At 36.8% G+C, this 14776-nt stretch overlaps 1 protein-coding gene across 3 annotated transcripts in view; it reads right to left on the reverse strand.

The window, feature by feature from the left end:
- The window catches only part of cdh24b (cadherin 24, type 2b), a 146792-nt gene that overhangs the window by 73155 nt on the left and 58861 nt on the right, over nt 1–14776 (reverse strand). For all 3 annotated transcript variants that reach the window (XM_084120418.1, XM_084120417.1, XM_084120419.1), the window contains one exon: nt 2068–3762. In XM_084120418.1, the coding sequence (XP_083976544.1) occupies nt 2068–3513 (1446 nt within the window). In that variant the 5' untranslated portion in view covers nt 3514–3762. The remainder of the gene's footprint in view (nt 1–2067; nt 3763–14776) is intronic.

Genomic DNA, 14776 nt, shown 5'->3' on the forward strand with positions numbered 1-14776 from the left:
GTTCACAGTGCATTAACTAATGTTAACAACATTTTTAATAAAGTATTAGTAAATGTTGAAATTAACATGAACCAAGATTAATAAATGCTGTATAAGTGCAGTTCATTATTAGTTCATGCTAACTAATGTAGTATAATGTTAACTAATGAACCTCATTGTAAAGTGTTACCAAGATTTTTGTAGTGCATCTTATTTGCAACTCTCTCTCTTTTTTTTTTTCGTTTTCAAAACCTAAAAGCTAAAATCCAAATTATGAAACCTAATAAAGATAAAAGATCTTAAAATTATTCTTAAAAGAAAAAAAACATTCACTTAATTTCCTTTTTTTAAATTAAGCATCTTATTTGCAACTCTCTCTCTTTTTTTTTTTCGTTTTCAAAACCTAAAAGCTAAAATCCAAATTATGAAACCTAATAAAGATAAAAGATCTTAAAATTATTCTTAAAAGAAAAAAAACATTCACTTAATTTCCTTTTTTTAAATTAAGCTTAATTGCCTGAATTTAAACACAAAAAAGCAAATGTACCTAGGAAGATGTTTAAATATTTTCACTGGATAACAGGACAATTTAGCAGTTTCTGTATTAATTCCTACTGTAAATGAAATATAAATACTTTTTTTTTTTTTTTTTTAAATGGCCGATCGTTTCGCTAGATAAGACCATTATTTCTCGACTGGGATCGTGTAGAGACTTTAAGCTGCATTGAGACGGACATTTGAACCTTCTTTGAACATTGGAATAGTTGGTTGCCATTGAAGTCCATTTTGTGTAGAAAAATCCTGGAATGTTTTCCTCAAAAACCTTAATTTCTTTTCGACTGAAGAAAGAAAGACATGGATATCTTGGATGACATCGGGGTGAGTAAATTAATAAATAAAAAAATTTAAAGTGAACTAATCCTTTAAGAATGTATGTCTAAGGTATGTCTAAAATTTGACAAGTCATGCACACAGTTCACCACTTTGACCCCCAAACTGGGTCAGTAACGGTGCATGAGGGCAGGTAACATAAACTTTTCATGCTCCACCACCGGTCTTTTGATATTCTGATGAGAAGAGCAATTGTTCATCACAGCACATACTGTAGCTTTAGCAGAGTAGAATCAGCGGCTGATTAAGAGGCTGATTGAAACACGATTCTGTGACCCGCAGAGTTCGGTTTCCTCAATCCTCAGGATTCAAACAGACAAAGATAGCAAGAAAAAAAGACTGGGATAATATGTCTAATGCTATTTAGATCATTGGTGTGATAAACGCTCAGACATGATGTTCTGTGGGAGACGTCTTTCAGTCTCAGTGTGTGAGCTTTTTTTCTCCAATTCGCTGTGTTGAGGGTCATACTGGTTAGTGATCTTTGATTTATTTGATTTGATCAGCTCATTATTTAATTAGGATAAGTGGTTATTTAGATATATTCAAAATAATGTCTATTAAAAGTTGATAGCAATAATTTACAGAAGAATGTTTTGTTCATAAAATGATTGTCAACGGGGGCCAAAACAACACTGGACCTCAGTCTTTCGTTGTAATAAAGTCAATAAAATAAAAAAATAAAAAATAAAGTCAAACATTCAAAATTTTGGGGTCAGCAAAAATGTTTTTAAATAAATTAATATTTTTTCAGCAAAGATGCATTAAATTGATCAAAAGTGCCAGTTAAGACATGTATAATGTTACAAAAGATTTCAATTTCAAATAACAGCTGCTGTTTTGAACTTTCTATTCACCAAAGACTCCTGATAATAAATGTTTCTTGAGCAACAGATCAGCAAAATAAGAACGATTTCTGAATGATCAAGTAACACTAAAGACTGGAGCAATGTCTGCTGAAAATTTTGCTTTGCCATCACAGGAATAAATGACATTTTATTTATGTTGTATTATTTCACAATATTACGTTTTTAACAGTATTTTTGATCAAATAAAGAAACTTAAAAAAAAATAAGAAAATTCTTACTGACCCCAAACTTTTGCTACATGCCTGTATTGATGTGGCAGTGAGTAAATTCAATTTTAAGATTTTTTTGACTAAACCATCCCTTTAATAGAATCATTATGGGTTCTTACCCTTCCAATGAGAACTGGTTCTGGACCAGCATACTCCTCAATGACAAAGAACTGGTTCCAGATCCAGCTTCGTCGCCTTCTAGATCGAGCGATTTCCCCTTTTTGTTGATTCCGCCCCTCATCTTCATCCTCATCCATTTCCTGGAAAACAAGGCCCTGTCCACCTCTGCCAAGGCGAGAGTCGACAGTCATCTCTCCGCTCTCCTCCACTTCCTTCCTTCCCCATTCTGGATCTGGTGGGAGTTTTAGGATGTGACTGCTGTCAATGGGTTCTGAAATTTTAATCAATGGATTCTGAGTGACACTTAATGGCATAAGAGTGCTCTGATCTGATTCCTCTTCAACATCAAGGCTCCTCTCAGTCAATGAGCTGAAAATGTCAGGACGAAGTCCTGAGTCGATCTGAGACGGAGTGTGTGATATGCCCATATTTCTCTGACCAGCGAAGGGATTCGTCTCGGTGCTGGGCATGATCTCACTTTGGGGAGTTGATGCTATGTGAGTCGTGAAGTGTTTGTACTTCCATGAAGCAGTGACTGGAACACCTCTCACCTCCGTTTTTCTGTCCTCCTCTCCTAGATCCATATTGAATCCGCTAAATTGTTTAAAGAGAGTGTGAACAGTTTGATCCGAATTTAGACTGGCATTTGTAAAAGTGCTTGAATGTAGCTCCGCGGTCTGGTTATCCACATTATAAAGTTCAGGAGCGCCTGTCCTGTCTTGTTTTTTCATCTGACTGTGATCCATGTTGATCAGATCCCTTTTCCTGCTGTGACTCATTTTGCCTAGAATATTTAGACCTGGAACACTCTGAAGCTGTGAATTCACAATCCGTACAAGGTTTTCTTTAGATATTAGCTTTAATAAGCTTCCAGTGAGATTCAATTTTCGAGGCGAATCTGGAGTGACTACCTTTGTACCAGCTGTAGTGTGAATGGCAAAATTTGAACTCAATCTGGATCTTGAAGGGATTTTGAATCTTGTTCTATTGAAGTGCATGCCAGAGGTTGTCCTGTGGTGCTTTGGGATCCATTTCTCAACTCTTCCACCTTTCCTTGTGTTATTTCTGCTCCTTTTTAACTCTAAAATGTCTCTAGAGTCATCAATTGGTGCTTGTACCTTAAAATCCGCTTGACCTGAGTCTTCATTTATTTGTACAGGTGGTTTGGCATTGAACCCAAAGTTTTCCTTGGTGAAGACGGGAGAAGCTCCATGGCTCTGGTGAGCTGTAATCTGCTCTTCAATTTCCTCAGGAGCAATCAGTTCTTTGAGTCTTGTCATTGTATTTCCATTCCTCTCCAAGCTTGCATCCCATTGGTCAGTTGCTCCATTTCCTGTATGCTGGGTCTGAATTGAGCTCACCCCTCTTCTCCGAACAATCTTACTGACACAGGCTCCTCCTACAAAGCAGAGGGACACCAATAGGAGCAGCCTTCTGTCAATCATGTTGTCTTATTATGATGTATTAATTTAAACAACAACTGATGAAAAGACGTGTTCGCTTTCCAGTTGTCTTCATTCTTTCGTCTTTCTCTTCTCACTCTCCTTCACTTATTCCTCCATTACACCACCTTCATCCAGCTCTGGAGAGTCACTGTTGTGTTCACTTTATGTATCTCCTTCTATCTAGCAGAGCTTCTGTGTTTTGGTGCCGGTGAAACGTTTTACTCAGTTTCCCACAGAGGATTGGATGCCCTGAGAGAAAAGATAAAGATAATTAAGTTAAAACTTTAATCATTGCGGTATGTTAATTAAAAGTGGAACGACATGGCAAAGTAGCAGAACACACAGCCAGGCTGATCCATTTACGTATGAGTAATCGCAAGACAGTAACGTCGGCATCATCATTACAATTCAATATGAGCCAAGGTGGCTGATATTTTCTTGTACTGCCAGATGTCTAAGGCATCATCAGAAGACTTATAGGAAAATTGTGTTATGGCATTTCATTTGCGCTTATCGGAGACAGGTCTGGTCGGCAGCGCGCACAGTGGCGCTCCGGATCTTATATCTGAGTCTACTGTGTAATAAAAGCAAAACTACACAGAGATACAAAATTGTTTTTTCTTTCTTCATTATCTTGACTGTTAAAAGCTTTTCTAGGGACAGGTGTTGCGAATTAGCCATGGCTATAAACACTGTGATACATGCATCGGATTGTTCTTTATGTAATAATCTATGTTTATTTTGTATCTGTCCCTATTCAAATAAACAACAAATAAAAATAAAAAACTTGGATGTATGAAGTAATTTTAAAAGTGTGATTTTAAGACCTGGAAAAGTCATGGAAATTAATAAAACCTTATAAATGATAACAGGACAGTGGCATTAACACCAGTGATCATGTAGCGCCTGGAAAGACTGGTCCTCAATTACATCAAGACTGCTCTCCCACCCACTTACGGTTATCGCCAGTACCGTTATATTGCGACACCCCTAGTGTGTACAGTACAATGCAATGACAATAAAAGGAATCTTAATCTTATTAATCTTAAAGTTATGGAAAATGTTCCAATAGACACATTTTTCTAGTTATGTCAAGCTCTTTGGGGATAGAAATCGCTATTTGTGATTCCCGCCTCCTACTTCCCATAACAACGAACTGCGTTACACTTTTATAAACATGCCTTAGAAAAAAAACATTGTGTGCATTTTGAGACAAAACAATATGTCAGTGGAAGTTGCTTTCAGTTAAAACAGCTCAAACATACATTTTAGTCTGGGATCATGCAGCCTTGTCTCTGAAACTGGGGGTAGAAGGACTTTATAGAAGGTAGAGAGATTTATTTTATATAATTTTTGGGTGACCTATGTGCATTTTAATGCAATCAACTGAAGGGATTTTTAAAATTCAGCACCTCATTTTGAGCCTTCCCTTATTGTCATCACTTCAAGACCTTCTAATTCAAGTGTTTGTTTGTTTTTTGAGCAAACAAGACAAATATCCATTAAAATTGGTTTTGGTAAAAATCTATTCAAGCATGTCCTTACTGAGGTCATCCATTTTCCTTCAGTGAATGCAGCTTAACACCTAAAAAAAAAAAAAAAAAAAATCACACCAAACATTTGAGTATATTTTTGGTGAAATGAATGACAGTCTTCTCAAGCATTCAAGCATGCAGTCGGTGATGCATCATTTCACAGGTTGATTTTTGCAATTACCTGGAAACGAAGCTGTTTCTACCACAATACATTAGGAACTGTGCAATTTTACAGTTTAAGTTTGATGTTGAATGAGGCTGTCTGATTTGTATAGACATGAACAATGAGGCACTGCAGTGTGAGTTGTGTTTATGAAGAGTAATGAACAGTAAGTTGAATGATGGTAATGGTAAAACTGCATAACATTGCATGGTGGGTTGTGTATGTGCAAAGAGAGGCCCTGCCTGCAGGATATATAATTGCAAAACAAAGAACTGTGGACTATAACTACAGAACTACTTTTACCCAAGAACAGTGTGTTGTGATTACAGTCCTGGAAAGTGCATAAAGCCATCCATTCAGACCAAAAATGGTGATTTCAGCCATTCTTATAGCCCAAAAAAAGCAGAGAGTGAGCAAACAGACAGTATTACAGATTTACCTGCGGAGGAATGCGCTACGGCTTCTAAACTACACTTAACCCTGGGTTAATGTCTTTTTAAACACCAGGAAAAGGCCAGTTTTAACCCTGGGTTAATCAACGTTTCACTTGTGATTTTTAAAAGGGATTTAAGTATAACCCCAAAATATTGCACTAAATGCATACAATGTAATGCTAGAATGCCATGGGGAGTTGTTTAGCAACAGACAACCATTCATAACCAGCCTTAGTACTTGCCTCTTTAAATATTCATGTGCTTCATACAGTTGCAGAAAATATCCATGCCCCCATATCTAAGGGAAACAGTTATGACAAATGTGTTCAAGTCGGCATAAAATAAAAAACCACCCAATCTATTTTTTAAATGCATGTTATTGCTCTTATTGGGAATGATTCATTCATGCATTCGTTTAATTTTCTTCTTGACCTCATAATTTTTAATCAAAATGTCATTACTTGATCTTTTGTACTATACAATTCAGAAGAAAAGTTCTGTCGCTACTTCTGTTTTATCACAACTTTAACTGGATAGATAATGACACACTATTATTTTGAGGAATGTTTCAGAAGACACAAGACAACCAGAGCAGAGACACACGATGACATTCCTACAAATAGACAAGCAGTTATTAATACAGGTCATGTCCTGCCAATCAATGTTAATGACCTCATGCATATGCAAATAAGAACTTTAACCCAGCATTAACAAACGCACAGTGTGAAATCTATGAATTAATAACCATGAATAAAGTATGCAGTGTTGCCAAGTCAACGTTTTTTCCATGGAATTGGCTACTTTTAAACTATTGCCGCGGGTTGTTATTGTAGTCCGTGGGTTGAAGTAACACCCCACCCCCGAAACACAATTATGCTAGTTTTGGCTGAGATTAGGCTAGTTTTGATTAGCAATTGGGCTGGTTTTGTTGTGCAGACCTGGCAACCCTGAACAGTGTGAAACATGAATAAAATAACCAAGGATTACATTAACCAAGTGTAAGAAGCCCAGCTGTGATTCACATAATTGCAGAGTAATGCGTTGAATATTATGCATGTCCGCTGTAAATGCTATGACATGCAAGTAAAGTAGCGGCGCTCTTGGTCTTGTCAACATGCCCACTGAAGTATAACAGAGTCCTGCGTATCCTCACAGGATCCCCAAAATTCTTGGTTCCCGCTCCCTCCTGATTATTGACACAAGCCTTCAAATATTCCTCCCATCTCCTAAAAGCTTTTCTATTCATGTTATATTTTCTCTTTCGTCACCTCCTCCCACTCACCACCTGTCTCTCTCTGCCTCTCTCTTTCCATTTATCGGCATTGTTTTAATGCGTTATCCTCTGCTTCTCTCTCCTTTTTTTCGGCTACCTCCACGTCAATCATGATTGTTCTTTAACCTCCCTCACCTTCTGCGCTTCGATCAATCAGCCAATCTCCGCATTGACATTGTGATTGACGGCTGTCTGGCACCTGCACTGATTCCTAAACGAAATCAAACTGAAGCTGAGAGTCTTACCGGTGATTCTTATAGATTATACAAATGAAAACACGTTAACATGCTACAACGGGATCCAAGTCTGCCCAGCAGCAGATTTATACAATGAACAAACTAAACAGCTGTTTGCAGGGTATATGGCAGTTAAGGTTCATACAAAAATGGATTTGTTTTTGCTTGAACAACAGATGAATATGTGCCAAACAAATCATTCATGCAGATAGAGTTGATAGGAAACTGCTGATAGATTGTTGTGCTCTAAATTTAACAAGCTTGAAAACAATGGTGAGGCAAAAATTGCAGAGGCAGTGAAACATTCTTGCCAGCAGTGACAGTTTCTTTAGATTAGATTCATTAGATAGGAACTTTTTTCACACTGGCTGACTTATTATTGATGGCTAGATGGTCACAGCTTGGGTGCAGATTTGGATATGGACAGAGACAACTTTCTAGGCAATAGACTGTAGAATATGCCTAAGAATATTTGAAGTTATGTTGGTAAATAATGTAAGTATTGAATGCAATAAAAGTCTGGTGTGTCATTAGACACAACAGCTGTTTCTTTTTATATATATATATATTTTAGTTACAGTACAGATGTTACATTTTATGAAATCAAACTGCCTTTAAACATGGAATTAAATGCATTTATTTTGCACTGTATAAAATAAAGAACGAGAGCAGGGGTTATTTCAAATAAAAATCATTAAACTGTGTATTAGTTGAACATTTAAAGGTAGTAAACAAAACAAAACAAAAAAATAATAATAATTTATCCAGAGTTGTGTTTCACTAATTCATTATATATATTATCTCAACAAATCAAAACAGTTTATTTGTAATCTTTAACCTAAACGTAATAACTTCCTCTAAAACAACTTTTCTTTGCCGCTGAAAAAAAGGGCATGAAATGCATGAATGTTTCGCCAATCATTATTACATATTCGTGTCTAACACGGATGGATCTCTACCTGTCATGGTAATATAAAACTCTCCTGATATTAGAGTAACAATAATAGAAGAATGAAATAAAGCATATTTTGTTACCTTTTGGAGATTGGAAGGATTCAGTTTGAGCAGATGTTTTATACCATCATCTCTGTCCACGTCAGAGCTCATTTCCCAGTACATTCAGTACACCTCATACACATATTCGCGATCTCAAATATATTCTCAAAACTATCAATTTCAAATATTTTCATCGCTGACAGCTCTTTACCAGATCCACCATAAAGTGACAATGACACTAATATTTGATTGCGTTACTTGACAGTACTTGCTCTGCAGTAAATCACTGAGCCATTTCAAGATTCGCTGATGATACTTCCTATTCTTTTGTTTTCTGTCTGCAGTAACTATGAGTGAAACGTCACTTCATCATTGTGTATCATATTTGGAATAAAGGTGAATTGCACTTATTCAGTCTTCAAAGATTCAATTATTGTTGTGCAGAAAAAATAAATGCGACCGAGGTGTCTATCACTTACACTGATACACACCTCGGGTCGTTAGCGACCCTATTACATTTTTACAAAAATGAATGGGAAAACAACTAGGCATTATTTTATAATTTATTATTATTATCATTTTATATATTGTTTATAATGAATTGGTTGATGTCTAACTTTAAAAAAATGAATGAGGAGGGTAGTGAATGACGTCCCGGGTCACTAAAGACCCGGGGTATGCAAATAATTGGGGATTTATGCATATATATCTACCTGTGCATTTGTACAGTTTGGCAAGTCAATGTTAAAAAAAAAAAAAAAAAAACTACATCATTAGGTAGGTCATATTCTAGTTCTAGCTCCAGACATCAAACAAATTACCTACTCTAATGTAATCATAGGTGGGGGGAAAAGTTGCAGTCTAGAAAGATCTACAAAGATCCAGATTGCAAACACAAAGGTCGCTGGTTTATTTCCAGGAAGGTGCGTCCCACTGGACAGGTTCTGTGACAGCACTCTTGCTCTAGCACTGTTGTGCTCCTGAGTGAGACACTTAACCTCGCTTTGCCCCTGACTAAGGCTCTTAACAACACCAGCTTGTTTAAGTGCCTCTGCTCCAGGCAGACTGTCCCTCCAATTACAGTGTTTCTTTAAATAAAATGTCTGCAAAATGACAAGTAACCATGCTGAATACATTTAAAATCGGTGTATCTTAATAACACAGTTTTCATGCTCCAATCCCCAAAATATGCACATAGAGAATCATAAGTAGCTCAAATTGTCTTTGCTTATTTCGCTCAGCCTATTTACTTGCCCATCTATACGTGCAAATCTGGACTTTGTGGAAAAAAGGCTCCCATTTGTGTTTCAAAAAGTTAGCCTGAATAGTTCTCGTACAAGTACGTCTTACTTCAGCAGAAATAAAGGTTATCCATTACAATATTTCTGGATATTTGTTTTTTCATTAGGTGTTTTGATGCTGCTCTGCCTACGCTCCACATATGGAGCCAAGTGACAAAAAAAGAGGAATTTCTTAAGGCTACAAAAAGCTACGAAGAGCCCTTTCTAGGGCAGAAATCAATAAAGCTGTTGCCAACTTGAAGAATGAAGAAGAATTAAGCAGTAAAGTAAGCAAACTCAGCAAACTAATACCTCTGCTAAATGTTAATCACTCTCATGCCCATGGGCAGAATTTTGTATGAAAAGTGGATGAGATGATGGCACCTGAATGGTCATGGAGACAGCTCATGAATATTAATAAGATTATGCTAAAATAATTTAAAATAGAATATATGTTCAATTTAAAAAAAATTGATTTAAACAACAATTTTCACTGCATGCTGAGTGGTAGCCTATTCAACATAAAACTGAATTCACACGATTTGACAAAGCGATCATTCTTGTCGATCAATTCAAGTGCTTAATTTAAACTTGTGATATATTTATATGAAAACCATAGAAACATTTTCGCTTTGAATACATGGGTTTGGGGTTCTGATTTGCCCTAAAGTTAGTTTTTGTTTTAATAAACCATATACAATATACTGTATATCTGACACATTAACATTTATTTTAGTGCTGTTCATTTAACCACCAGTGTAGTTAATTATTAAGAAAGTAGCATGAAAACAAATGTATGCGATTCATCATGCCGCTTTGCCGCATGATCTGTATGTAAATTCCATAATAAAAATGTCCATTAAAGCCAGTCAAGCTTTAAGTAGTATTTTTTCCCGCTGCTACGGACAAACTATAATAAATATGATTTAATATAATATGATAAAATAAAATATAGAAAAGCTATAGAGACAGAGCGCATTTAGGCCACGCCCACGCCGGGGGGGGGAAACAAACCAACCGTCCCCATTGACTTTGCATTGCGAGAGGCTGCCTCCTTGTCATTTCTTGCTTCTAACAAAAGAAAGAAAAATGCCTAAAAGCTGCTGTGTGACAAGGTGTACAGCAAACAAGCTAAAAAACCCAGAAATAAGTTTTTATTAGCTCTCGACCCCAAAAAACGAGTGTTTAGGACATAAAAGTGGATACAGGCAGTTGAGACAGAGCGTCACGTGTCTCATTACTCTGAGAACTAACGTACGCCCGCTGGAGGAGACCGTAATCGGCGACACAGGATAGTTTGTCTTACAGAAATATAATATATAAAACTGACATTTGGATATTTGACTCACCAGTGACCAAATGTTTAACTTACTGCACACGTAGTGTATTTTTAGTGCATACTGAATGTCAGGATCCCACAATTTACCCATTTGTTCCAGCCTGTATCCACTTTTATGTCCTCAAACGCTCGTTTTTTGGGGTCGACAGCTTATGAAAACTTATTTCTGGGTTTCTTAGCTTGTTTGCTGTACACCTTGTCACATAGCAGCTTGTATGCATTATTCTGTTATTCTCTCGCAATGCAAAGTCAATGGAGACGGTTGGTTTGTTTTCCCCCTTGGTGGGCGTGGTCTTCAGATTATGACGCGTTGCGCTCTGTCTCTATAGTGAAGCAATACATACATGTAGTTGTGTGTAAAAGGCAAAATTGCTACTATCCTTGCAACAACCATGCTTCCATTGTATTAAAAATCCCTGTTGCAAGCTATTTCATAAAGTGGTGGGGACATGAAATGATGCCATGCTTATTCCCATTCAATAATTGCTCATGGCTCTTGCCCACACAAAGGGCGTAAAATGCAGGTGGTTGGATTCGTTATTGTCATGGGCACCAGGGCAACATGCTGAGAGCGTAGAGTAAACCAGCGTATGGACACTGTCACATCTGCGGTGGGAGTGTCCTCTTGCTCGACACGAACAGCATATGCAAGGGAGACAGACTGAGCATAATGTCCCCGTCACTATGTGGTCTCTGATGCCAAATCAATGCAGGGCAAAAGTGTATGGCTGAAGGTGTCGGGAGCACTCACTCTTCAAGCTGGAGTGTGTGTGAGTGTGAACAGCAGAACGTGACAGCATCCGATCACTTTGAGGCTTTACTTTCACTTCATGCGACATGCATCCATACGCCCCCTGGACTATCAGAGTATCTCACTGAACTGATTAATTGGGGCCATAAATAGTTTTAATAAATTTTTCTCTTCCCCAGGGCTTCGGAATCCCTTGGTTCGTTAGTATTGGAGGCAGATCTCTTCCATCGATCGCTGGAACCCGTGGTGCAGTGAAGGCTGTCACCAACTTAACGAGACTGAAAATTTTAATTACGATTCTCATCCGTACTCCTTGCTCGCTATTTATTTCTCACTCACACACATAACACCTACCCAAAAAACACTGTTCTCAACCAGAAAGCCAGAAACACATTCAGTCGAACATTGTGCAACATATACAATCCGTTCCAAAACATTCTTTGGGCGTGTAAGAAATACGCATTACGCACGCTCTCAAAATGAGGGCTGTTAAAAAAGTAGGCAAGTTAAAGGGTTAGTTCACCAAAAAATGAACATTTTGTAATTACTTACTCACCCTCATGTTGTTCCAAACCTGTATGAGTTTCTTTCTTATATTGGACACAAAAGAAGATATTTTAAAGAATGTTGGTATCCAAACAGTTGACGGCACCCATTGACTTTTCCAAAGTATTATTTTATTTTATTTTCATACTATGGAAGTCAATGGGGTGCATCAACTGTCTGGTCACCAACATTCTTCAAAATATCTTATTTTGTGTTGAACAGAAGAAAGAAACTCATACAGGTCTGGAACAACCTGAGGGTGCATAAATGATGATAAAATTTCATTTTGTCTATCCCTTGAACTATCCCTTTAATTACACTTCTTTCAAAAAAAACTTGTTTTGACCAAATTTTAAGCAACATCACAGCAACATGTATCCTTCCCAAATCCCAGTATGCAATATGAGAAGTTCAGAAAAAACAAACCCAAGATGACGGACAAAAAAAAAAGGAAAAAAAAGAAATAGGAATACACTACGTTGAATGAATTCATTCTGATTGATGAATCCGAACATAGTGTTTACATGAACACTACATAAAGTGTTTGGGATGATGTGTGCATTTATGTCACAAGATTTAAATAGGAATTTACTTTTTGACATGCGCACACTGCACAAATATACAGAGTTTCCCACTGGTTGCACATACTATCAATTTTCCTACATTGCTTCTTTTCTTTGTTTTAAAGAGCAGACAATATTTATCTAATTCGGGTCCTAATTAGGAAACGACGACCATGAACTGTTGAGCCGTGCTGCTTATATTTATCAATCCGTAAAAACGCCCCTTCTCACGCCCAAAACAAGCCGTCTGTGGATGAGAGTCTGAAACAAGGATTGGTGGGACGTTGTCCTGCTCCACTTCACAGTTTTTTATTATTTTCCTTTTTTTTTTAAATGTATACATGTATAACACTAACCCCTGGTTTCACAGACAAGGCTTAAAGACATCATCAAAGTAGTCCATGTGACATCAGTGGGTTATTTAGAATGTTTTGAAGCATCGAAAATACATTTTGGTCCAAAATTAACAAAAACTACGACTTTATTCAACATTGTATTCTCTTCCGGTCTGTTTTCCATCCGCGTTCACGAGTCCACATTGACGCTGCTGACGTAAGACGCTGCTGACGTGTTATCTGGTGCGTCAATGTGGACTCGGATGGAAAACAGACCGGAAGAGAATACAATGTTGAATAAAGTCGTAGTTTTTGTTAATTTTGGACCAAAATGTATTTTCGATGCTTCAAAACATTCTAAATAACCCACTGATGTCACATGGACTACTTTGATGATGTCTTACCTTTATGGACGTGAACAGCAGTGGTGGAAAGTAACTAATTACAAATACTTTCGTTACAGTAGGCTACTTGAGTAGATTTTTAGATTTTTTCTACTTTCTTGAGTATAATTAAATTGTGGTACTTGTACTTTTACTTGAGTAGAATTAAAATAAAGTATTCAACTTCGCTACATTTATTTTTCACCAAAAGTACAGAGTACTTTGACAAAGGTGCCGACCTATTTTTTTACAGTCTATGGTGCCGACGGAGCAAGTTCAGACTGAGTGAGCTTACATTTCACAAACACTTTTCAAACGACTGTGGAGGCTGCGCTTCAGCCAATAACAGACAGTTCTGAAGCGTTTCAGCCAAAAACAGACAGGTCTGACTCGGGTGCAAAACCAATCAAAACTTCCAGTTCAGATGGGGGGCGGGGCGTTCAAACCGCGCTTTGACATTCAATCACTGGCGCTCGTGTTTAAAATCCGTATTGCTAACGTTTCAATATTTTATTGAATATAAGTGAGCTATGCTCATATTCTGATTTTAAAATGTAATTGTGGCAACTCCTGAAATGGGTCATCCCATTGATATTACCAGAGCATTGAGCAGTTGAAGTAAATAAAAAAAACTCGACTCATAACATGGACACCGTTATTGCTTGGATGGAGCAAGAACAATGTAAGTGTCTTGAAAACATTAACACAGTTCAACTGAAAGGTAAAGCTCGCCCTCTTTAACAATACAGTTAAAATAAATGTACGAAGCAAACTTTGTACAAAGCTGAAAAACCCTCAACAACAGTGAAATAAGATTGCACGAAAAAAAAGAGCATTTAATTTAACGTTAACCATACCTCACTTTTTTTTTTCTTTTTTTTACTGGCACTTTTTTATTCATACTACATCTCTCTTTTTTATCGGACCTTTTACTTAACCTTCTTTGCTTTCAAATATGAAATTATTCAAATAAAAACATTCAAATGATCTTACCTGGACTTACTTTTAAAGATTAGTAATAAAACATTTTCTCTTGACAACAGGGAAAGCTAGTATGTTTGCTTAGCATACCGTCAAAAACTACAATTTATGAGTTTAATATCATGTTTTAATATTTAATATCAAATTACTTGAAATTACTTCTGTGGTTTCATGTGTGAGAATATATTATTTTATTAAATTCTATAATACAGGCTACGTTGATTAGCATTGCATTAATGGGTTAGTTCACCCAAAAATGAAAATTAGCCCATGATTTACTCACACATAATTAAATGTCCTGGCTCCTCCAAGTTGAATGGCTGGAAAAAATTTAAAACCCAAAAAAGTGCATCCATTCATGATAAAAAAAAAATAAATACTCCACATTGCTCCAGTGGGTTAATAAAGGCCTTCGGAAGCGAAGCCATGGGTTTTTAAAAAATACCCA

This window comes from Abramis brama (assembly GCF_963993115.1).
Source record: "Abramis brama genome assembly, chromosome: 7".
NCBI classification, from domain to species: Eukaryota; Metazoa; Chordata; class Actinopteri; order Cypriniformes; family Leuciscidae; genus Abramis; species Abramis brama.